At 41.6% G+C, this 25,141-nt stretch overlaps 1 protein-coding gene across 18 annotated transcripts in view; it reads left to right on the forward strand.

Moving 5' to 3' along the window:
* Nucleotides 1–25,141, forward strand: part of MAPKAP1 (MAPK associated protein 1) — a 244,724-nt gene that overhangs the window by 175,689 nt on the left and 43,894 nt on the right. For 16 of the 18 annotated variants that reach the window (XM_059142981.1, XM_059142974.1, XM_059142978.1 and 13 more), the window contains one exon: nucleotides 6,074–6,181. The exons of the other annotated variants lie outside the window; for them this stretch is intronic. In XM_059142981.1, coding sequence (XP_058998964.1) covers nucleotides 6,074–6,181 — 108 coding nt within the window. The remainder of the gene's footprint in view (nucleotides 1–6,073; nucleotides 6,182–25,141) is intronic. 18 annotated transcript variants of the gene reach the window in all.

The following is a 25,141-nucleotide window of genomic DNA, read 5'->3' on the forward strand; positions in this document are numbered from 1 at the left end:
CCCTTAATGGGGCTGTTAGCCTGTTAGGACTCTTGGCTTAGAGGTCCACCCGCACCTCATGTCAAACGGCTCTGTTCCAACCGGTCCTAGCAGCAGTCGTGGGCGCCATCACTGAGCACTGTGCTGAAGGAATCAAGGATTGTCTCATTTCATCTTCACAGCAGCCTCTGAGAGAGGTTCTGTTATCCTCGTTTTACAGATGAGAAGGTACACAGAAGCTAAGTAACTTCTCCAGAATGCATATCTGGCCTTCTTACTCCCTGAGAGGGTGCAAACACCTGGAGTTTTCTGCTCGGAATCCGGCTTTTCCTCTTACTGGCTCATACTCTATCTTTTTCTGGCTACAAGAAGCCCTTTAAATTAGTAGATTTAAATAGATTTTAATAGTAGTAGATTTTAATAGATTAAAGCAGCACTTTACGCTGGTGAATGGACAATGACGAACATGAAGGCACGTCCATGGAAGTATTCAACCTTTGACTTCATCATTTTTCTTCAGGCAGGTGGTCCTCCAACTTGTTCCCGTGCTCAGCAATAATAGTGATAAGTTAATTCATTTATATCTCACTTCAATCCAGAGAGCACTTGGAATATATACATTCCTGATAATAGGATAAAAATACACAAGTTGAAAAACGACATGAAAGGAAAAGGAGGGGGCACCAGGGTGGCTCAGTGGGTTAAACCTCTGCCTTCAGCTCAGGTCATGGTCTCAGGGTCCTGGGATCGAGCCCTGCGTCAGGCTCTCTGCTCAGCGGGGACCCTGCTTCCTACCCGCCCCCCCCCACCCTGCCTGCCTCTCTGCCTACTTGTGATCTCTCTCTCTCTCTCTCTGTCAAATAAATAAATAAAAAAAATTTTTTTTTAAAAAGGACAAGGAAAATAAAGATCCAGAGGATTAATTGTCACAGAAGTGCGGACCCAGTGAGCATGGTTGGATCACGGTTTAGTGCTGAGCTTCCTCACACGCAAAGGAGAAAGGGAAGCTCTCTGTTAGTACAGGAGTTACGTGAAGCTGTCTAAAGATACAAAAGAGCAAACCAGTTGCTCCGAGAAAATGCAGCTTTTTCCTGAGAGTAAGGTCTGAAGGACATTTCTGTCTGTGTCTTTAGAAGGAAGATGCACAGTGATTGAGGCAGTGGTCTCTCTCTTTGGGCTTCTGTGTTTGCTTCCCACTGGAGTTCAACTCTCAGCTGGCTCTCAGCTGTTAAGGAATTGTGTGCTAAAGCCCTTTATGTTTCTGTCAAGGATTGAAGGGATAGAGGAAGCTGGACTGACCATCTATGTATCCACCATCCGAAGGATACTTCATATTTTCTTTGAAACTTATGTGCTGAGATGTTTGCCTCAGGTTTACAAAATCCTATAAAAATCCTGCCTGGGTATTATAACTTGGATCCCTCCCTAAGTGCCCAGAGCAGTATTTTGTTCCTAGACCATCCGGTGACATGGTATTACTGCAATAAATACATCATTGGAATGCCCAGGCAGGTTTTCCTGTTGCCGCGCAGTAACTGCTTCCCAGAATCTTCCTTTTGTGTCCACATCCACTGTGAAGTAGAGGGCATGTGGCTTCATGCACAGCTGTGACATTTTAAAACCTCTTTCTAAAGGTGGATGTTGCCTTAAGAACTATGTCCTGTTCAGTGTGAAGGAGACTTTTTTATTTTATATAATCGTTTCCTTGGCAAAAATATATTAATAGAAACTGACCTCACAGCTTGCTTTCTAAAGTGGTTTTGGCTGCTCTTTTTTCTTTTCTCCCATGTTAGCTGCCTGAAAATTAAGCATTTGATAGAGACTCTAGGTTGATAGATCTAGTGGGTCTGGGCTGTCATAGTCTTGATTATCATCACCAGACATTTATTAAGAACTTGTATGAGGGAGGCAGTATGGTCTGTAGGTATTACAGAGCACAGGCTGGGGCAACCTGGCCCTGAATCCTCATTCCTCTACTTCCTATAGGACCTTCTTTCTGCCCATTATTCAGCCTTTGTTAGTTCCAGTTTCTTTTTGCATGAATTGGAATTTATATTCTTTACATGCTAGGGTGACAAATCAGATCATCTGTATAAAAGGCCTAGCACAGTACCTGGCACACAGTAGCAGGCCTGGCTATGTTATGATCTCTTAGTATTGTTATGGTCCTGAGAGGTGGCTGTGGTGGATAGCTGACACTTATATAACACTATTAATGTATCAGATACTGTTCTAACTGCTTTATAGCTTAACTCATTGAATCCTCAGATAGGCCTATGAGATATTATTATTCCCATTTTAGAGATGAAGAAACTGAGAGATACTGAGTTGCCCCATAGTCATACAGCTAAGTTGATCAGCCAGGAGTAGAGTGAGGCAATCTGGCCCCAAGTCCATGCCCTTAACTACCAGGTTATATTGTTTCTCATACATACACTGCCTCTCATTACATGATGTGGCCTGAACTTATCCATCTGGCTTTTTCAGAGGAAAATTCGTGCAACAGTCCTTCTGTGTGAGATGTTTTATTCCCTGGGCAAGAATTAGGAGTGAAATTGATATTGTAAGAGGCAGTTTTCCATTTGGGTTTCGATCTCAAGTCTCATCTACAGCTTAACCACCCTGCCTTCTCCAAAGTCAAGACTCATCAGTCCTTTGCTAAGCTCAGAAATGGGTTTCCAAGTTGGTCTTCAGCTTTTATGGAGGAGAAGGGGGAGTACCCAGGACAGAAAATGACACTCGAAATTTCAATTTAATGACAAAACTGGGCACACATAGGAATATTCTTAAGGAAAGATGGAGGGAGAGAGTCTTTCTGGATGGAGAGGGAAAATAAGGTGACCCTGTCTTCATAAGGACCCAAGTTATAGCCATTGGACAGGATAAATCAGTAGGTATGGATTTCATTAGAATAAATTATGTCAGATCATTTTCATTTTAAATTTATAGAAACCACAAGTTAAGTGATTCGGAACCCAAATGAAACTACAAATCTACAAAAATCTATACTTAAGGTATAAACAATGGCCTCTTTATAATTGGCCAGTAATTTACATTTGCTAGAGGAAAAAAGACTTAAAACACAGAGGCTTTAGAGCCTAAGACCCTTGAGTTTTATTCCCCCTGCCCTACTTCCTACGTTTGTGATCTTGGCCAAGTTACTTCAACCTGCCAACCTTTAGGGTCCCAATCTGTGAAATGGGAATAATAGTATCTGCCTCTTAGAGTTGTTGGGAGCATACACCAAGGTAACAAGCAGAATGCTTGGCATATAGTGAATGGCCATTCAGTAAGTGAGAGTCATCATCATATTAGGCTTCAAGGAGAAAATGCTAAAGCTACTTTCACAAAACAAACTATTTCAATCGAAATATCTGCAAGACCCAAGAAATAAGAGAGTAAATGTTGAATGATGGCAGTTATGGCTTTGATAGTGGTACAAGGGGCTCATCATGTTTAAGGACAAGAAACCCTTCCTACTACTCCCTACCCTCCCTGGTTTCCCTCATCACGTCTCCCAGGCAGCTGCAGAGCCTGGAAGGAAAGAGTGCAAAGCAGACCAGCCTGCTACACATCGCTGTGCAGCCAGGCCCTGGCTACCAGCGATCAAGAAGGTGGTGGCTTATTTACAGTCCAGCTCTCAGGTAGGCAGACAGCTTGAGAAGCCCAGCCCCCTGTAAACTGTGCTCAGAGTCAGACTAAGTAAGCCTAGATTGCAGGGTTACTTAAGTTGAACATAGCGATCTATGTAAACTGATAAATGTCTGGTTTTGATTAAATTATCACATGAAAGACCCATTAGAGAAGCCACAGTGTGTGATAATTATGGTATCCTCAGAAAAATGGCATAGTAAGAAATCAGAGGACTTGCAAGTATATATGATATATTTTAAATTATAAAACTAGCCTTTATTTATTATAGGAAATGTGAAAAGTACAGAAAAACACTAAGGAAAAATAAAAACACTCATTATCCCACCATCCAGTGTAAGCGCTATTCACATGCTGGAAATAACCTTGCGGTCTTGTTTCCCCTGTGACTTTACACATGTTTTTTTCACAATTGTAGCCTTCCTGCACATACTGTGTTGTAATTTGCTGTTTTCATAAAGTAGCATATTATAAACATGTTTTATAAAATTAAGCATTTTTGCAGCATCACTTTTAATATCTTTATGAATTTTCATAATATTTTGTTTAACCAGTCTCCTATTGTTACATTTAGGGTATACCCAAATTTTGGCTGTCATAAAAAAGTGAATTATTACAGCTAAACTCTGTACTGTAAATTCACAGAGGTGGCTGTTAGTGTCTGGCACACTGTGCTGCTGAGAGGTACTGAGGATGGAGCAGTGCAAAATTGTTTAGCAGACCTGTGTCTCACAAAGAGGCGCTCTAGGGTCAGCAGTGACTCCCTTCCCCTAATGGGCTTGAAGAAACGCACAGCTATGAAAGGTGGGTGTTGGGAGAGGAAAGGAAAGAAAAGAGAGAGTGCATAGAACTCTTCTAACCAGTTAAGTTTTCTGAAAGTTCAGCTGGGCATGATTTTTCTGTGATGACTTTCCCTCAGTGAATGTGGGGGATATCAGGAATCAGCAGCAAACATGCCTGGTAATGAACAAAAGTCGATGATGGTGACAGGTATCTGAAAATGGGAATTATCAGTGTTTACATACCTTTATTTGCTAAATATTTTTGAAATGAAAATTTAACTGTATAATGTTGAAATACAGTACCCTCTTGACCTGTATATAGTGTATTAGAGTTTATAAGAATTGTGTAGGTACCTGAGTGTGTATTTTTATAAACAGATAGTGTTTTGAGCACTGTTGACTAGCAAAAGTTTAAGAGCTGTAAGTAGTGTACAAAAGACTCGTGTGTGTGAGAACTGAGACTTGCTAATGACATACCAATTAGAGAAAAGATAGACTGTCCCATGAAACTGACATGACATGACAGTGCTCTCGATGGATGTAGAACATAGGGGAGGAGAATGACATGGAGGAGGTGAGTGAAATGCCTCCGACTAGTGAAGGAGTAGTACTGCATATGAATAACAAGTTGACAACAGCTGAAGAACATATCTAAAAACAAGTGTTCCGCCTGGGAGCCTGGAAGGCCTCTGATACTTTCCTCAGATCTTGTACACCTCCCCTGTCTGACCAAACACGCCTTTCATAGTCCAAATAGTAAGACAGTCTCTTACACCTCTAATCTTTTCAATAACCATTAACAACAAGAGCAGTCTTGTGAATCTGATCATTGGGCCCGTTAGGTGTTATCTGAGAAGAACAAGATTGTCATTTGGCTTGACAAAGAAATACATGAATAAATGTATAAATGCCCCAGTGTTTTATTAAGATCTGCCAGAACCCCCCGTGTGACACAGGCTAGCTAGTATTCCTGGTTTTCAGTATTATTGAACCGGTGTCTTTGTGTTTTCATGAATGTTTCAACAAAAACATGAATCAGCAGCCACTGTCTATTACTACCACCCAGAAATCAGAGATTTTGGGGGGTTTTTTGTTTGTTTGTTTTTACCTCACCTGCTTTTTAAATTTTTAAAAAGATTTTGGGCTGTAATCGTATTAGAGGTCTGAACAAACTTTATTCCTGCTTATAATTGGTTATTCATTATGATATAATGGTTATTCATAACTACTTCTGTGGGAGTGCCTCCTAGGAGGCAGGTGCATACTAAGTATTTTTCCTGTATCATCTGTAATCTTCACAGTAATCCTTAAGGTATAAGTATCCCCCTCATTACATATTAGGAAACAGAGGCTCGGAGACGGTAGGTTACTTGCTGATATCTGAGAACCCATGTAGCCATGTTGCGATTCCAAGTCAAGCCAGTTCAAAAGCCATCTACCTCTCGCCTTGTTTGGGGTCGCTGAGCAAAAACAGACAAGTGTGTAAAACATTGTGGAAAAAAAACCCCAAACGCTTCCAACTTGGATAGCTAGACCCTCTCAGACAGACATCAGTGTTTTCCTAGTACTTTATCAGCTTTTCGCCAGTATGTGGTGTTTTTTCAATGTCAAATTCATTGTTTCAGACTTCCTCCCCTCCTCCTGCCCCTTTGATCTTCCAGGCCCTCAGTACCGCCTGGAGAAGCAGAGCGAGCCCAATGTCGCCGTGGACCTGGAGAGCACTTTGGAGAGCCAGAGCGCATGGGAGTTCTGCTTGGTCCGAGAGAACAGTACGTTGGCCTCCTCGCTCCGTGCCTGCTTTGTCTGTTGCAAACAAGCTTAGGAGTCCTGTGTTTGGAAACACTCACTGGTCTGGCTTCCCCAGGCAGATTTGAAATGACTTTGTTTTCCAAGGCAGATCTAAGCCTTTGTGCCAAAAGTGTGTCCCAAGTGAAATGATAGATTTTATACATTTTGGTAAAAAGTCTGCATCCTGTTTAGTACTGTGTGATTGATATTTTTCTGTTAAGCTGTATCTTCTTAAGGTAGGAGCAGCCCCGGGAACAGCTTAGAGATAAATATGAGGCCTTTTCTGAGGCCAAGACTATTTTGTATATAAAACAACTGGCCCTGTCAGTATCACTGTTCAGACTTCTAGTTTTAGAAAATTCTGTTTGCATATGCCTTAGCAGGAGGCCGTGTAGTGGTTCTTAGAGCTATGCTGTAAGTCTTTTTAAAACTTCAGTTCATTTCTTCTTTACTTTCCTAGTTGTGAATCTTTGCCACTCCCTCCTCTATACTCCCACTGACTCAAGGAACAAGGATGTGAAAACAGATTAGGGCAGCCAACTCACCACTGTCATTCCTGCTTTGGGACATTTATACAGGCTATTTATTCTGCGGGGAGCACACTTCCCCCCACTCCTGTTACCCATATCTCATCCTTTGTCTCAATTCAAATGTCACATCTTCAGATAAACCACCTGTGATTCCCCCCACCCCCCCCCCCCCCGCCTCACCTAAACCTGATCCATTCCTCACTTGGGTATCCTATTCTGTTCGGTCATAGAGTGGACTACTTTTTCTTCATTATATATATTTCAGCTTGTGATTATATCTTTTTCTCAATGATCATTTGATGTCTGTCCCCCAACTAGGTTGTCAGGTCTATGAGGGTGTCCATGACCCATGCAGGTTGTCCCTCATTATTTCAGCAAATATTCACTCATCATCCACTATAGGCCAGTACTGTAGGAGCTTGTCAATATAGATTGAATGAGTGAATGAATGGCAGTTTTTAGTCATGCCACTGACTCTCTAAGCAAGACCAGCTTGCTACTCACTGACCAAGGCCTTGACAGCCTCTGCTGGAGAGGCATGCAGAAATTTCGCCGGGATGGTGAAACATGGTCCTTGCATTTATTTTTTTCAAAGATTTTATTTATTTGAGAGAGAAAGCGTGAGAGGGGGCAGGGTCAGAGGAAGAAACTGACTCCCTGCTGAGCAGGGAGCCCAATGCGGGACTCATTCCCGGGATTCCCAATCATGACCTGAGCCGAAGACAGTCACTTAACCAACTGAGCCACCCAGGTGTCCCTGATCTTTGCATTTAGCAGCAAAATCCTGAAGGCAGAAGGTTGGTATCCCCGTAGTCTACAGCCAGTTATGAGTATCTTATATAAACATACAGAGAAATAAAAATCAATTGGATTCCCAAATGGCATAAAAAATTCAAATAAGTAGTAAACAAAAAATGTTTATCACTATCAACAATGTAAGATAAAAACATTCTAGAGCAACAGTGGAATACTTTTCACCTGTCAAATAAGCTGGGTAGTTGAAAAAAAGTCCTTACTGCTGGAAGAAATAGGCATATTCAAATACCAGTGACTAGTGCAAGTTAATGTAACTGCAAAATTATCTAGAGACCTAAAAATGTTTTCCCCAGTATTTCTGCTTATGGAAATCTGTCTTAAGGAGAAAAAAATCTATAATGCAATAAATATATGTGTATATTGATAGTTGTTAGATATTTATATTATCTAACACTAGAAAAGTAGTTAGATAACTTAAGGTATATCCCTATATTGGAAAATTGTGTAGAGCACATCACATCACCATTTGGTAAAGGCAGACCAAGTAATTTGGACAAATTCTCCCACTGACGGTAACTTAAAAAGCTGATTAAAAAACAAATCATCACCCTAAAGTCATCAGAAAGCACAAGGTAAAAAATATGGTCTATATGTGGGAGAAGATTGAACCGAAAGAACTGAGATCAATACCAAGGAACAATTTTACCCTGAGATCATCCAAATTTAAGGGCTGCTGTATTCCAAGGAAATTTTATAGCATTCAAATTCATATATTACAAAAGAAAAAGGCCAAAAAGTGATAAGCTTATAAGCATTTAGTTTGAGAAATTAGAAAAGAAACAAAATAAAGAAATGTAAAGAGAATAAAAGGAAGGAAGCAATAAAGAGCATAAATTAAGGAAATAGAAGATTTAGGGACATCAAAACCAAAAATTAGTTCTTGGAAAACATTAATGAATCACTAAACCTCTGATGAAATAGATCAAAGACAAGAAATAACAGAAACAAATGGTAATAAAATAAAAAGGAGGTATACTTTTATTATCAAGGATCTGCAGTTAATAAACAGGTAATAGGAATTATTTTTGAAAGCCTCCACACCAAAAATTGTGAAAATGTAGATGAAAAGGACAAAGTCCTTAAAAAGAAAAAAAAACTCAACTTACCAAAATTGACACAAGAAGAAATGGAAAACTTGAGTATACTCACAACTATTTTGAAAATTGAATTCACAATTAAAAACCTTCCCACAGGGGCGCCTGGGTGGCTCAGTGGGTTGGGCCGCTTCCTTCGGCTCAGGTCATGATGTCAGGGTCTGGGGATCGAGCCCCGCATCGGGCTCTCTGCTCAGCGGGGAGCCTGCTTCCCTCTCTCTCTCTGCCTGCCTCTCCATCTACTTGTGATTTCTCTCTGTCAAACAAATAAATAAAATCTTTAAAAAAAAAAAAACCTTCCCACAAAGGAAAATCTGGCCCAGATGATTTCACTGCCTAGTTGTATCAAACACTTAAGGAAGAAGTAACTCCCGTCTTACATCAGCTATTCCAAAGACTAGGAAAAAAAGTGACACTCTCCATTTCATTTTAAGAGACTATCTTAGTCTTTTTATCAAACCCTAATAAATACTATGCAACAAAGAAAATTTAAGTAGATACAAATATCCTAAACAAAATATTAGAGTGAATCCAGTATTATATTAAGGGAATAATACAGCATTCCCAAGTTGGAGTTTTTTGGGTTTTTTTAAAAGATTTTATTTATTTATTTGACAGAGAGTGAGTGAACACAAGTAGGCAGAGAGAGAGGGGGAAGTAGGCTCCCTGTTGAGCAGAGAGCCAGATGCGGGGTTCGATCCCAGGACCCTGAGATCATGACCTGAGCCGAAGGCAGAGGCTTAACCCACTGAGCCCCCCAGGGACTCCCCCATGTTGGGTTTATTTAAAGAGCACAAGGTTGTTGTGACTTTAGAAAAACCCAGTCAAGGGTTGCCTGGGTGGCTTAGTCGGTTAAGCATCCAACTCTTGATCTCAAGTCAGGTCTTTTTTTTTTTTTTTTTTTTTTTTTTAAAGATTTTATTTATTTATTTGACAGAGAGAAATCACAAGTAGTCGGAGAGGCAGGCAGAGAGAGAGAGAGGGAAGCAGGCTCTCTGCTGAGCAGAGAGCCCGATGCGGGACTCGATCCCAGGACCCCGAGATCATGACCTGAGCCGAAGGCAGCGGCTCAACCCACTGAGCCACCCAGGCGCCCCTCAAGTCAGGTCTTGATCTCACAGTTGGAAGTTCGAGCCACGCACTGGGCATGGAGCCTACTTTAAAAAAAAAAAAAAAAAAAAAAATTAAGATAATTTGCCACAATAACAGATTAAAAGGATAATCATCTCAGGAGATGTAGAATGTTATCCAGCCATTATAAGTTGTGTTTACCGAGAGTTTTCACAACAGGAAAAGTAAGTTTTGATGTAATATTAAGGAGGAAAAATACCAGGGAAGCAAAATAACACATACAGACTAATATCAACTTTGTAAAAACAAAACAAACAAAAAGAATAAAAGGAAATGCCAAAATATTAATAGTGGTTGCCTCTGGTTGGTAATATTCTGGGTAATTAATTTTCCTTCCCCTTTATACTTAAACTTTCCGGAGTTTCTATAATGAGCATGCATGGCTTTTTCTAAGAAGAAAAAGTAAATAGTAAAGTTAAGTTTACTTAACTAAACTGTAAAGTTAAATTTACTTTACTTAACTTTAGATAAAAACTACATAATAAGAGTAGCTCTTGGAGCACCTGGGTAGCTCAGTCAGTTAAGCATCTGCCTTAGGCTCAGGTCATGATCTCAGGGATCAAGCCCTGCATCAGGCTCTCTGTTCAGTGGGAGACTGCTTCTCCCTCTTCCTCTGCCTGCCTCTCTCTCTCTCTGTGTCAAATAAATAAATAAAATCTTAAAAAAAATAAATATGTAAGAGAAGCTCTTAATTTAACAATCCTTATGATACTTGAAATCTCAAACCATGTATAGTACTACACCACGGCACACCCAAGGGAGAATTATAACAACACTACCCTTTGCAACTTGTTTATCTAATATTTTTTAACCTGATTTAAATGGGTAATCCCTCCCTTCCTGTCATGTTCTTACATTCTTTAAAGACTCTCCTCTAAAGCAAACTGGGGATTCTAATTCACAGACAGGAGTTCTGTGGTAGATTCTATTTCAGAATGTTGATTCTTTGTCAAATGATTAAGATGAAGCGCTATTTGTTAACATCTTACTAAGTTTTTTTGGACACATGATACTTACTCATGTTTCAGATAACAAAGAGCCTATAGTGAAAACTTCGTCTCTCTTCTCTCCCTTAATTCTCCTTCCAGAGACAACAGTTGTTCCCAGTTTTTTCCATATCTTTCCAGGGATCATCTGTGTATACACAAGCATACTCTGTATAAGGATGTGACTGTATCCCCCACAGGCATGTATATGCTCGCGCATACACAGTGTTCACACACATTTATACTTCCCCCTACTTAGAAGCAAATGGTAGCAAACTTACCATTAGAGTGTTCATTTTTCTTTTCTTTTTATTTATTTATATTTATTTAGCCAGAGAGAGAAAGCATAAGCAGGGGGAAAGGGCAGAGGGAGAAGCAGGCTCCCTGCTGAATAGGGAGCCTGATGCAGGACTTGATCCCAGGACCCTGGGATCGTAATCTGAGCTGAAGGCAGATGCTTAACTTACTGACAGAGCCACCAGGCGCCCTTTCTTTTATCATTTTAACAATAAATTGTAGAGATTTTTCCACATCAGTCCACATGCCACTCCACATATAAATTCACCTCTTTCTTTTTTAACCGTGCCAAGGTATTTCATAACATACTATGATTTCACGTTAGGTTTTTGTTTGTTTGTTTTTTTTAATTTTCATCTTTGTTTGTTTTGTTGTTTGTTTTTAAAGATGAGGTCTATCTCTCGTCCTAGGAAAAAGGCACTGTAAGGGTTGGTAGATAAAGCTTTGAAATCTTGGCTCTTGTTCTCACTTCACTTCTAAGCACGAGCTTCCTTTTATAGAGGAGGCTTTTTAATCTTTTGTTTAATATTAAGTAGAAATCCCAGTGAAACAAGTATTGTTCTCCCACAGCTATATATTAAGAAGTTGGATTGAAGATAAAAATATTTCAGAAATAGAATATTTTTTGCTTCTGTTGGTATTTTTGATCAGGCCAAGCTTGCTGTCCATAAAGCCATTTTGGAGGTGAACTAAATTAGGAGCATCTATTGTGCAGTGTGTAAGAGAATATGCTATTGAGCCAGATTGCCTCGGTTCACATTCTGGGTCTGTCACTTACTGGCTGTGTGACCTTGGACAATTTACTTAACCTCTCTTGGGTAGTTTATCTGCCTTCACAAGATTGACAGGATTCAGTGAGTTTTAATAATCATAAAGCTCTTAGAATGGTGCCTGGCACATAATAAGCACTCAATAAACGTCAACTATAATTAATAAATAATGAACAGTATTCTGTGGCCGACAGAGCAGATGGGCCACAGATGTGGAGGTCTGGAATTATAGACCTGTTGGGGCCCTCAAGGAGGTGTGTGATGGGGGGAACTGATACAGAATGGAGGGAGGAACAGGAGACAGATCTGCAAGTCTATGTCACAAGACCAGAGAACTTAGAAGCAAGGTACTTTCCAGCAAATGTGCTTTGGTGCCCCAGAAGAGATATGTACCTTATAAGTAAAACCATTTGATTGAGCACACTGCCACAAGGATGGATATAAGCCTTCCTGTTTTTCTTCCAAAAAGGGATAGTCATAATTTTTTACATCAACCACATCAAAAGATGTTTCCTAAATTACTTATTCAGGCCTTCTTTTGTAAGGCATCATGCTAGACATTTTGCAAACGCTTTCTTATAATATTCTCAACTACCCTAATAAGATACTATTCTAACTGTGGAGATCAGTTGAGACTTGTGCAAAGTTAGCTAGCCAGTGATAGAACCAGAATTCTAAGTCAGCTGTCTGATTCCAAAGCCCACCGTGAGACTGTTGATGAAATAACCTAAATTTTCAATCCTAAGAATTGTGATGACAATTGTCTTATACACTATGAGAGAGAAGCTTGCTAATGAAGCTGACATGACAAGAGTTTCTGGTAGGGACTGAGAGCTAACATTTGTGCTTGGATCTTGGCCTAAATAAGAAAACGACAAGCCAAAGTCCTTGAGCTTTCCAGTTTGGATTCTTGTCTGATAATCTACCTCATCCTTCAGCCAACTGTCTGCCAGAAGCTGGAATCAGACCAGAAGAAGGCATGAGTACATTATGGAGAGGATGTAATGGTAGAAGACTTCCATTCTTGTCTAAGCATCTATATAAATTCTGGCATCAAACTGAGCCTCACTTTCCTTTGTGCCAAATGTTATCAGTGACCTTTTCTCTTACCCCTGATCACACATAGGTAGACTGGCCAGGTCCTTAGAAGAAAAACGCAGAGTGAACCAACTTATTCTTTGTACAACTTTAAGAGAGAAACGGGAATTTTCCATCTTCGGGAAAATTAAACCTGAAATTAAACTGGCTTTATGGAGTACCAACAAAATGTCAGACCATGTGTCTTTACTGTTTGATCACTCAAGAGTCTGCCCTTGTTGTAGTTCAGCATAGTGCTTTAAAAACACTATGCCTCTGCCGCCTTTGGCATCAGACGAACCATGTCACTTCTCTGAACCTCAGTTTGCTCTGTAAATGGAGGTGGTTGAATCTATTTCACAAGGGTTTTTTGAAGATGAAATGAGATATAAGAACTATCATTGTAATGAACTTTTAGGCCGTTGTGCTCATCATCCTTATATTTTAGAAGAAACGAGGCTTTGAGGGGTGATTTGAAGTGATTGTATGCCTAATAATCAGGGGTGGGGCTGGAAAACTGGGTCTTCTGTGCAGTAAGTGTAGTGCAACAGTTGAATCTGATTATTTTATTTCCTAGTAGAAATTGCCATACAAAGAGTCTTCAGTTCTCTAGACATCATGTCAATCTCCTTTAATCTCCTTTCCTTTTCAAGGAAATCTTCCTTATTTCAGTGCCTTACTGAACTCAAGGTGGACAGTCACCTAGATAAGTGGCCTGTGGCAGGGGAGAGTATCTCTGGGTCTCAGTCTGTGGGGGGCCTCTTCCAGCTCTTTTGGTTTCCCCTTAAAGACCGGAAGAGGAGGTAGCTTCCTGTATCCAGGAAGAGTTTCTCCTTACCTCAGTCTGAACAGTGATTCCACTGGACGGATTGACCACCCCCACACTGGGTTGTGACCACCACCACCCCTCCCCAGGGCAGGGACCATCCTGCTGCCTGTGGCCAGGTATGGTTCATTACCCTAGATGGAGTGAGCCTCCCAAGTCCCTGGCATCAGCAGGCTTCTCACTAGGGCTCCAGGGGACAAGTACATGAAAGCTTTTAAAGACAAGTTGGGAGTTGGGTGAGCGTCAATACCCATGTGTTTCTTCTTGGAGGTACTTGGGCTACGCTCCCAACCCATTACCTCCCCCTCCCCCAATAACACTAAATAAAGAGGAAGGCAGGTAGCAACCATAGGCAGTGAATGACTGTTTGCTCATCCCGATGTGTTTCTAGTTCCTCTTCCCGGGGCTTTTTCATAGTGGGCTGATCCCTCCTCCTGTGTGTGCTCTGTGCCAGCCCTGGAGACTCCCGGGTGGTTCTGTTTGGCTTCTGGAGGCTTTCTTCAGCACTAATCTCTCCAATTTCTATCAATTCTATCTCCAATTCTACCAAGGCTTTAAGCCTCTTTTATTATATAGCACAACAGCAGTCTTCAAGTGCAGAAAAAAATGTGATTATGCAAATAAACTCTATTTACAAATAGAAATGACCTGTGGTGTTCATGGTTTGGATTTTAGGTTGAATTACTGCCGAAAGCCAGTTACGTTTCTGACTTTGGTCGGGGGGAAAGTGTTCACTATAGGGAATTTTTGAACGGGTGAAGGTTTTTCCACGTAGATACGGGTGACAGCTCCCTGCTTTGCGGCATGCTAACAGAATTTAAATGAAACAGAAACATTGTCCCCAATGTAGGAATACCTGTGTGTTTGCACCTCTTGCTTTCTGGTTAATGCAAACTGGTTGGTAATGTGTTGTGGTGCACAAGGTGTGGTATTTGCTGGCACTGTGTGACCTTGGACAAGTCCTTCTCTGTGAACTTCATTTTCCCATCTGTAAAATGTGATGGTAATCCCTATCCTGTAGGGCTGTTAGGAAGATTAGAAGAGAATGTGTGTACCAAGAGCACAGTGGTGTGTATGCACAGGCAAGTATTGGCCAGGCCCAGTATTTGTCTGTCCGTGTACCTGAGACACCACAGCTAGTCTGTGCATGTTTATGTGATGGCCTTTTCTTCCTGTTTTCCCACTAGCTCTTAGACTTCCCACAGGCCCCTTTTGGCAATGGCCAGCACCAAGGGGTAGGTGGTACCTTGGGCCCAAACCAGTGCTGACCTGTACCGGAGACAAACTCGTGCCCTGTCCACACCTGCTTCTTCACTAATGAATGTCTGAATTGCAGTCTCTGTGGGCTGAAAAATTCAACATGAATTGCATTTTTCGCTCTCCCCCTTTCTTGAAAGTCCCCCCCCCTTTTCATTTTATCATTCGGTAGTAATTAGTATTCAAGGGAAATTGGTCTTAATATATTGAAATTGGTTAAGTGCATTTAGACCTGTACCACAGCCAATGTCTTATTGGAAAATGTAATTGGGGACTCTGTGTATGTAATTAATTGAATTACAATTAAGAACTTTCATTAAGCGATACACTGGTACATTAGAGCAGTAAGGAAACATGTTTGACGAGCCACAAACCCTGTATGGGCTTTAAGTGAGGGCACAGGGATTTGCATCCCTCTGGTAGGCTCCTGGCCCCAGAATCTACTCTGCTGGCCCTGACTGATGGCTTGGTAATGCCTCAGGTGACATTTCTGCAGTGACTCCCTGATGGGAGATGGGGTCCTTCTAGCTTATGTGCCCTCAGTCTCTGACTCTGGAGTCAGAGAGAGAAAGAGAGACCTCAGTGTTGATCAGATATTACAGTTCTAAAGTATTTTGTCATGTAAATTGTCAAAACTGCCCCTGCTCCTTTTACTGTGTTTTCAACAGTAACAAAGATACATTGGAGGAAGAGAAAGTGATAGGAATTCTTTCATTAGCCTAACTCGTGAGCAAACCTGTAATGGACCAGTGGTTCAGACCCTTGGCTGGTCACGCTTTATCCTCTAAAAGGTAGTTGGTTTCATTCTTGGCACACATTTGTTTATTCATCCCCTAAGCAGTGGTGGTGTCCTCCTATAGGCCAGTCACTGTGCTGACACAGTAGAGTGGAGCCCCACATCATGGAGCCCACAGTTGTGACAGGTGCCACAGAGGGTATAAAAGAGTAGCTAGCAGGTGTCTGGAGCTGTGGGAGGAGGAGAAGGCTTTCTTGAGGAAGAAGAAAAAGGAGATAGTAAGAGAAGGAAGGTCCCGGTCCAAGGGACTGCTCATCTGAAGGCCTTGAGAAGGAGCTTGAAGTGAGGACTGAGGGATGCATAGGGTCTAGAAAGCAGAGCCTAGAGGCCCTGGTTCCATGTTCTGCTCTTTTCAGAAATTCTACAAACCGGAAACTGTTTCTTTCTGATCACCTCATAAAACAAGATTACCCTGATTTATTGAGGGTCTGAAATCTCCCTGTGGAAAGGCTCTGACTCCGAGAGTTTAATCAATTAGGCCCTGACAGCAAGGATCCCTACCCTGGTTGTAGCATGGAGCGTTCAGTGAAGGGCATATCCTACCGTGTGATCCTGACGGCTTTGGCGAGATTACCGCAGAGGGCGTGCGCGCATGTGTGTGTTATACTATATCACCTATTGATTGTTTTTTAGAGACCAGCAAAAAATGACTAGTAGCCAAAGGGAAGTGTTTAATAGAAGAGAAGTTTGGAGCTTATGAGGCTTTAGGGACTTAAAAGGCCTTTGGAAAAAAAAGATGTGATGGATGTAGAAAGCAAAGGGAGAGTTTTTCTCTCCGACTCACTTATGCAGCCAGCTTTGAGTCTTACAGACAGAGTGAAGAGAATTAGGTTTTATCCCCGATTCTTTGTTCTGGCAAAGCCAGACATGATTGTGTTCTCCTTAGATACTGTTTTGGCCCATGGATTTGGACACTCACAGCCCATCAAAGGGATATTTTTAACCAAAGCATTTTGTGGTGATTAAGGGCACATTTTTGGAATTAGACAGGCATGGGTTCGGCTCCTAGCTCCAGTCTGTGCTACTTGTACAGCTGTGCTAACGGGATGATATTCTAAGCCTCAGTTTTCCTCACCTGTAAGAAAGGGGATAATAATAGGCAACAAAAGGGCATTGGGGAAATTAAATGAGATAGCATATTTAAAGTGCAGAGCATGGCGTCTGGCATCTGGTAAACACTCAGTAAATGTTAGCTGCCCTTGTAGTTGTTGAGGCAGGATCCCAGTTTGGTGGGTTATCTGAATGGAAAACTAGTAATCGTATATTAGGTTCTATTAACCAAGGTAAATACAGGTTTTTGAACTCGGGTACTGTTGCTTTGTTTTGTTTTGTTAAGATTTTATTTATTTATTTGACAGAGACACAGTGAGAGAGGGAGCACAAGCAGGGGGAGTGGGACAGGGAGAAACAGGCTTCCTGCCGAGCAGGGAGCCCGATGCGGGACTCAGTCCCAGGACTCTGAGATCATGACCGGAGCCAAAGACAGATGCTTAGAGCCACCCAGGCGCCCCCAAATTCGGGTTAACCTGTGTTGCATCAAGCTTGAATATCTACTATGTGCTCTGTAGGACAGAACATTCCTGCTCTCAAAGGAGCTCATTGTCTAGAAGGGGAGTGCAGATGTTTATCACACTTATCATTAGACCCTTCAGAACTATAGGGTTTCAGGGGAGGGATCAGGGAAGATTCTAGACTAGACCTTGAAGTAAGTGTGTACATTTTAAAAAGTGGGAGGGACATTCTGGCCAAATGGTATAACCTGAGCAAAGTCCAGTTTAGCTGAAGCAGGAACTATTCCATGTGGGCAACAGCTATAAGGCATCGAGATAGAGCAGGGCAGGGGTGCGGGCTGGCTCAGTTGGTGGAGCATGTGACTCTTGATCTCGGGGTTGTGAGTTCAAGCCCCATGTTGGGGGAGAAAAAAAAGAGTAATGGGGTAGAAGATGATTTATTTCCTATTTATTTATTTATTTTAGATTTCTTTTTTGAGAGACGGGAGAGTGGGGAAGCATGCCCATGAGCAGGAGGAGAGAGGAGAGAGAATCCTCAAGCAGACTCTCTGGTCAGAGCCTGACACAGGACTTGATCCTAGGACCTGAGAACAGGATCTGAGCTGAAATCAAGAGTCGACCCTTAACCGGCTGAGCCACCTAAGCACCTCTATTTCCTCTTCATTTAGTCTGTTATTTGTACAGCAGTATTTTATTGTGTGCCAGGCCCTGACATGGGTAATGTCTCTGCCTTTGAAGATTTGAAACCCCTCCACCTCTGACCATTTTATTTTCCACTATTCCTCTTCACACACTCTTTGCTCCAACCAAATGCAAACACTTGCTCCCACTTTATGGACTTCATGTTTTTCCCACCCTGGATTGCTTGTCCCCTTTCCATCATCTGGGAATCCTGCCATCCTCTGTTCTTGAAGCACTAGCACAGGCCCACAGCTGTGGTTGGTACTGAGTGACTATTTGTCAACCTGCTAGGATCAGTCAACCATATCATCAAGCTATAGGGAGTTTAAAGGTGAGGTTGTAACAAAGGCCATCGTCTTCTGGTTGAGTCGTAGAGTTGGCATAGATGTTTTTGGGGAAGGGAGATTGAAGTTGCTTTAACTTATAACTACATTCAAGCTTTTTGACTTGGTCTAAGAGTTACTGAACCATAAAATGAAGTTCGAAGTCCTGTGTGATTTGTATCTATGAACATAAGACATCTGCCGGTAGCATACTGTGAGTTCATCTGAGCTTTGATTTAATGATTAGCGCCCATTTGTCTGAAAGGAGGTCATTTATGTACCTCTTAAGTGTCTCCCTCAGTTTCAGTGAAATCACATACACAAAAACACTTTTTAAATGTAGAACAATATTAATTATAATTAGCCTTGATCTGATCACCTGACAGCAAGTCTGTTATTCTTGTAATGTATGTCCCTGCTTTCTGTTTGTGTTTGTTTTCAGGTGTGTTGCACATACACAGCTGTAACTATACTTCTGTATCTTAAAATGATTGTCCAGATAGGCATCCAGGCACGGCATAAGGACCAGTAAAGGCAGTGGGTCTCAAGCTTCTTGTCTTAGACCTCTTTACACTCCTAAAAATTATTGAGGACCCCAAAGAGCTTTTGTTTATTGGATTATATCTACTTATTGGGAATAAAAACCGAGAAAAATTTAAGTATTTATGAATTCACTAAAAAGTAATAATAAATCCATTACATGTTAACAAATTTTTATGAAAAATAGCTATATTTTCTTTTGTTTTCCATTTTCTTTCTCTTAAGAGCACTTATTTTTGCTCCATCAGGAAGATAAATCATTGACTAATCACCTGAACCGGTGAGCACCGCTTTATATATATACTTTTGCAGATTTATATAATATCTGGCTTTATAGAAGGCATCTTGATTTTCATATCTACTGCATTCAGTCTGCTATTCAGTTGTAATATGTGAAGAAAATTTGCCCTAACATAGATATGTGGTTGGAAAAGGTAGGAGTATTTCAACAGCCTTTTCAGAAATAGTGGATATTAATTTTCCTTAATATGCCAAAGCTCAAGTGATTGATTCTTAAAGGTTAGTTACAATGTGGAATCAGAATCATATCATTGAACTTATGCACTTGTTATTACTTTGTGCCTTTATAAGATAATAGGCATGAAAAGGGCCAATAAGGTCTTACTGTTAATGTTGAGATAATGGACCCCTGGAATGCTTCTTGGGGATCACCCCTCCACTGGGTCCTGGACTGTACTTTGAGAACCCCTGACTCAGAGTTTACAGTTACCTACCTGTCTGTCTCCTTGCTGCTGCCTGTAGGAAGGTGGTGAGATGGGAGGGGAAGGAGGAGCACAGTGGAAGGAATGTGGACTCAAGTTCAACGGATTTGTCCCAGTTCTCCCTCTTCCCCAAAATGGAACCTTTGGGGCACCTGGGTGGCTCAGTCGTTAAGCATCTGCCTTTAGCTCAGGTCATAATCCCCAGGTCTTGGGATTGAGCACCACATTCAGCTCCCTGCTCGGTGAGAAGCCTGCTTCTCCCTCTCCCACTCCTGCCGCTTGTGTTCCCTCTCTTGCTATGGCTCTCTCTGTCAAATAAATAAATAAAATCTTTTGGTTTTTTTTAATGGAATCTTGGGTAGGGTTTGGCCCACTTGTGACCCTTGATGTCAGAGTTAAGTTTTGAACCTACATCTCTGAACTCTATGTTCCATATTCTTTCCAGTGTTAAGTCCAAGGCTACTTCCCAGCCCTGGGCACCCTCAGCACCTCCTCTTTCTTTCTTTGCTGCAGGCCCTAGACATTGCCTGCCTCCTCCTTCCCTCAACCCCCTCTTGCCAAAGCCTGACTTTGCCACTAAGATAGGTGCCATTCCTGTTTCCTCCTTGCTCATTCTCTCCTTTCAATACCTAGGCTCCTTCCTCGCTTAGATTTTGTCCCCAAACCTTTACAAATTGCAAATGGGCTTTCTGTCATTCTTCTGGAGCCTGGTGTCAGTCCATCTGAGCACATTGGTGCTCAAGTCACTTTTAGACCCCACCCCAAAATTTGATCTATCACAATACATCTTTGAGTTATTGCAGCTCGAGCGTTTTGACACGATACATTATGGTAATCCATGGCACATAGAGACATTAACACTCCCGACTTTGACAAAATACATTGTGAAGTCTTTGAAGGCGCCATTACAATTTATCTTGTCATTCAGAAGGAGACCCAGTTCAGCATTAATGTAGATGAACACAGTGTGGCTTTTGTTTCATTTAATTGCTTGTGACCTTTTTAATTGCTCATTTAACAAAATACCAAAGGGTTATGTTTCAATTAAATTAACAGTTTGGGAGTGGTTTTTTTTTTTTTTTTTTTTCCTGGTATGTTTATTTCTAAAACATTCTGGTTCTCTCTTTTTTTTTTACCTTAAATAGATAAAAATGTCTTCTCTAACAGAAGTGGGTTTTTGATGTGAAGTTGATATACAGTAATAATTTTAACACACAAATGGTATGTGCCTACGTATGGTTGGGTTCATTCCTTTCTGGAAGGATACAAACAGTAAAGGTATACATGCAAAGTCTTTGAACTTTTCTAGTCCAAAACATGCTTTTGGTACACTACTCTGCTTCAGATGTTTTTTAGATATAAAGTGTCTGTTTGTGTGCACCGCTTCTGCCTCGTACTATTTTCTTTGTGTTCCTAATACCAAATCTGTAAGCTTCTGAAGATCAGGAACCCTGCCTTATCCTTACCAGCGTGCCTCCATAATCTAGCATCCCACTGGCATGGGGAGAGTAGTTGCAGGTTAGATGGCTGACTGATCTATATGTGTACACATTCCCCCTCCAAGCAGTGGCACTCCTGAGCCTACTTTGAAAAATGGCTGTGTAACTCCGAGACCAGAAGTTCAGCAGATGACCTGCTTGGGGGTGGGCAGCACATACTGGAGGCAAACACAGGAGTATTCGTTCGCTCCCTACTCCCCCAGGTGTTGTTGCTCTTCTAATGCAAACACAGCCCTTGTCATTGGGGGCAAGGCTCAGGACTTACCCAAGTATCAGGGGGGCTTAAATCCCCAAATGGGATATGAATTTACACTGTTGGGGAGTAGAAGGTCAATGCAAGAAGCATTAGTGTGTTGAGCCAGCTCCAGCTATATAAGTCTTGAACAAAATTAATATAAGGAAACTGACAAGCCTTGCTGGTTATTCCATAGCTTTAAGACCTCTACTAAAATCCTATCATCTCATCTGCCCATTATTAACATTTCAGCAAAATATAAAGTTTTCATTAATCTCCCACAGCAAATTTAGGAGTGAAAACTGGCACTTGTTTGAGCTTTTAGGACTACATTAGCTGGTGTATTAAACAAAATATGTCATTCTTCAGTAGCTTCTGTAAGAAGCTAAATCAATTTCCAGCCATATTTATGCACCACTTTATCTAAAAGCATCTGAATTATCATTTACAGCTAAGATGCTTTATTAGCAGCTGGCATTGAAATTGCTCAGTAAAAAATTATATGTCACGTTATAGTAATTTTTAAATTGGTTTTAATCCAACATCATAAAATGTAAAACTCTTAAGTGTGGGGTTTTTTTTTTTTAGTAATTGGCATTTTAGCATAATGAGCTGTTACCCCTTTCCAAATCAAATACCTGCAATATTTAGAAAATACTAATTAGTAAAGAAAACGGAAGTTCTTGAGGTGAGTTGTATCTAATAATGGCGTTTTCTCAGATAAGATGGCTTTAACTGATTTTTAAAATAGGAAGGGATTTTAATATCTCACCAAAATTCTCCACAGTTCTCCAATTTAAAAGGTTCTGAAAATAGAAATAAACATCTTTGCAGTTCTGTTTCAGTAAAGTGTGTGTTGGGGAAAGTGAATGATTATTTGAAACTCTGGAAACTCTAGCCAGCCTCTTGGTTTAAAAGATGGACATTACCCAGAAGATAGAAGTGCTTGCAACCATGATGCCTCTGTCCAAAATTACAGGTGTCCAGAGAAAGGTAGCAAGGTTACCTAATGTCCCTTACAGGTGTTGAGTGTAACTCTTCTGATCCTAGCAATATGATGTTCGTTAAGTCACTCAGCCTCTCTGATCTACACCTTCCTGTGGACACGGCAGTTCACACTCATCCAGTAAATTTTCATCAAACACTTGCTTTGTTCTGGACGTGGTAGCACTGGCAGGGTCTAGGCTGTAATGGTGAGTAAAACAGTCACTCTGCCTGCTCTCTTGGCGCAGAGACAGATAGTGATCAGCTGTGACAGCATTCTGCAGGAAAATGCTGGTGCAGTGGTAAAAGGAGCTGTGTTAGACTTGGGGGCCCAGGGTCAGGGAAGCTTTCCCTGGAGTGTCAGTTGATCTAAGCTCTTCAGGAAGAACAGGGTGGAGACTTGGAGATACAGGTCAGGAGAGAGTGAAGTGGGGAGACGGGTGACCTGGGCAGGAGGACAGTATGCACAAATACTCAAAAATGGGACCGTTTCACAGGCCCAGTGAATGACCATGCCATTCTGTGGATGGCATCGAGTGAATGACCCAGTGCAGGTGAGGAGAACATTATTGTAGGGGCTGGAGTTACTCTAGCTGGGAATAATTGTAGGGTTTGGAAACCAAATTCACAGTTCCTAATAAATGAGTTCAATGTAAAGTCATCAGAAACTAACTTTGACTTAAAAGCTTACCCTGTAAGCAGTAACTATGGAGAGGAAAAACGTATAATTGTCAGACTGACATTTATGTAACAGAATTTTCCTGTTTTATACCCAAATCTAGAGTTTTCCATTCCTCCAGCTCTGTCCCAAGGAGTTCTCTCTGGATTTCCCTGTGGGCCGTCGCTGGGTGTTCCACACAAGGCTTAGAGCACCCTGCTCTGGTCGGCCTCTGCTGTACGGGTGCTCCCGTCCCAGCAGCTCACCTTCAGGAGACTGCATTTTAAACTCTGGGGGACAGGAGATTATTTATCTTTGCTTACTGTGGCCCTGGGCACATGACTTTACTTCCCAAAGCCTCAGATTCCTCATCTGTGTAATTCAGAAAAATGCTTAAGTGCATGTGTAAAGCCCTTAGCACCATGCCTGATGTATCGTAAACACTCAGACATACTCGTTCTTTTCTTTTTTTTTTTTAATTTAATTTATTTATTTGACAGAGTTCACAAGCAGGCAGAGAGGCAGGTGAGGTGGGGTGGGGAGCAATCTCCCCACTGAGCAGAGAGCCTGATGTGGGGCTCGATCCCAGGATCATGACTTGAGCTGAAGGCAGAGGTTTAACCCACTGAGCCACCCAGGTGCCCCCACATTGGTTCCTATTTTATTTTATTTTAATTTAGCAAAATTTAACAAGAGCATACCAGCTACCTGTACTGCTTGCAGAGATACAGAAATGAATGAGAAACTTTATTGTCCAAAAGCTTCCAAATTAGGGGCGCCTGGGTGGCTCAGTGGGTTAAAGCCTCTGCCTTCAGCTCAGGTCATGATCCCAGGGTTCAGGGATCGAGCCCCGCATTGGGCTCTCTGCTCGGCAGGGAGCCTACTTCCTCCTCTCTCTCTCTGTGTGCCTCTCTGCCTACTTGTGATCTCTGTCTGTCAAATAAATAAATAAAATCTTTATTAAAAAAAAAAAAAGCTTCCGAATTAGGCTAGAACAACCACTCAACAATTTAAGTGAAAGGCTGAATATATGTGGTCCTCTGTGACAGAATAAAAATAATCATGATTGCTCTTTTATTAAGTGTATTATGTGTTACAGTCTTCAAATACATTTTGGCATTCTGTTCCTGGTAAAAACTGAGGTTCAGAGAGAGAAAGTCACTTGCCCAATATCATACAGCAAGTTAGAGGCAGAGCTGGAAATTGAACCCTGGGTCTGCCTGGCTCCAGGGTCCAGTATAAACCAGCTGCTGTGGAATTCAGAAGGAGGCAGAGTTGGAGCTGCCCTGGGTGGAGTTTTGGCAAGTACAGGTTAAGGTTGGAAGGGACGTTCTAGGCTACCACATGGGGAAAGGCCCAGAAATAGAAAAACCTGGACTTGTGTGCAGTCTGAGGAGTTTGGGAGGCGCTGCAAGAAGGTGTGGATGAGAAATGACAATGTAAAATAGAAAAATTATGTCTCAGCCAGATTATGGGCAGCCTTCCTTGCTTGGCTGGAAACAGTGCCCCATCCAGGAGGCCACGCGAAGCCAGGGAGGATTTCCGCGCACCAGCCTTCTTATTTGTCCCCAGTGTCGGGGGTCAGAGTACTGAGCATGCACGAAGCTCTCCCTAGGCATCGAGCAAGTGAGTAAATGATCAAAGCTTCAGAAAGCTGTATGAATCCGAAAGTCCTGTGGTGGCTAGATTGCACAGAGTGCCTGGTGCCCAGAAGGCCAGTGAGGAGACTGTTAAAAGCGGGAGCAAACTCGTGCCCGCACCCGTGGAGACTGTGGGGCACAAGACGGGAAACCGATGAACAGTTTGAGAATCTTGGAAAGCGCAAGAATTCTTCAAGAGCTTGGATTACTTTTATGATTGGAAAAATTATTATGAGGAAAAGAAATAAGAAGTGTGACCGCCCATGCTTTTGTGCTCTGAACTTACTCTCGTGGAGATGGAGAGCTTCTGGCAAGCAGCAGTCTTTCTGTACTTGCGTATCCCTGCTGCCCAGCCAAGGGCCTGCCATAGAATAGGCAGTGTTTGTGGAATTAATTGTTGAATGATTAATATGCTACCATTCTCTGTTTACTGGAATGGCATTATTAAGTCATCGCTCAGCCTTTTCTTCTCGAAATTAAATAGCCCATATTATTTTAATTTATCCCAAAGCATTTTAAGCAGACACCATTTGCCAAGCCTCATGTATCTTTATGTGTTAAAGTGTTT

Source organism: Mustela lutreola, chromosome 12 (assembly GCF_030435805.1).
Source record: "Mustela lutreola isolate mMusLut2 chromosome 12, mMusLut2.pri, whole genome shotgun sequence".
Taxonomy (NCBI): domain Eukaryota; kingdom Metazoa; phylum Chordata; class Mammalia; order Carnivora; family Mustelidae; genus Mustela; species Mustela lutreola.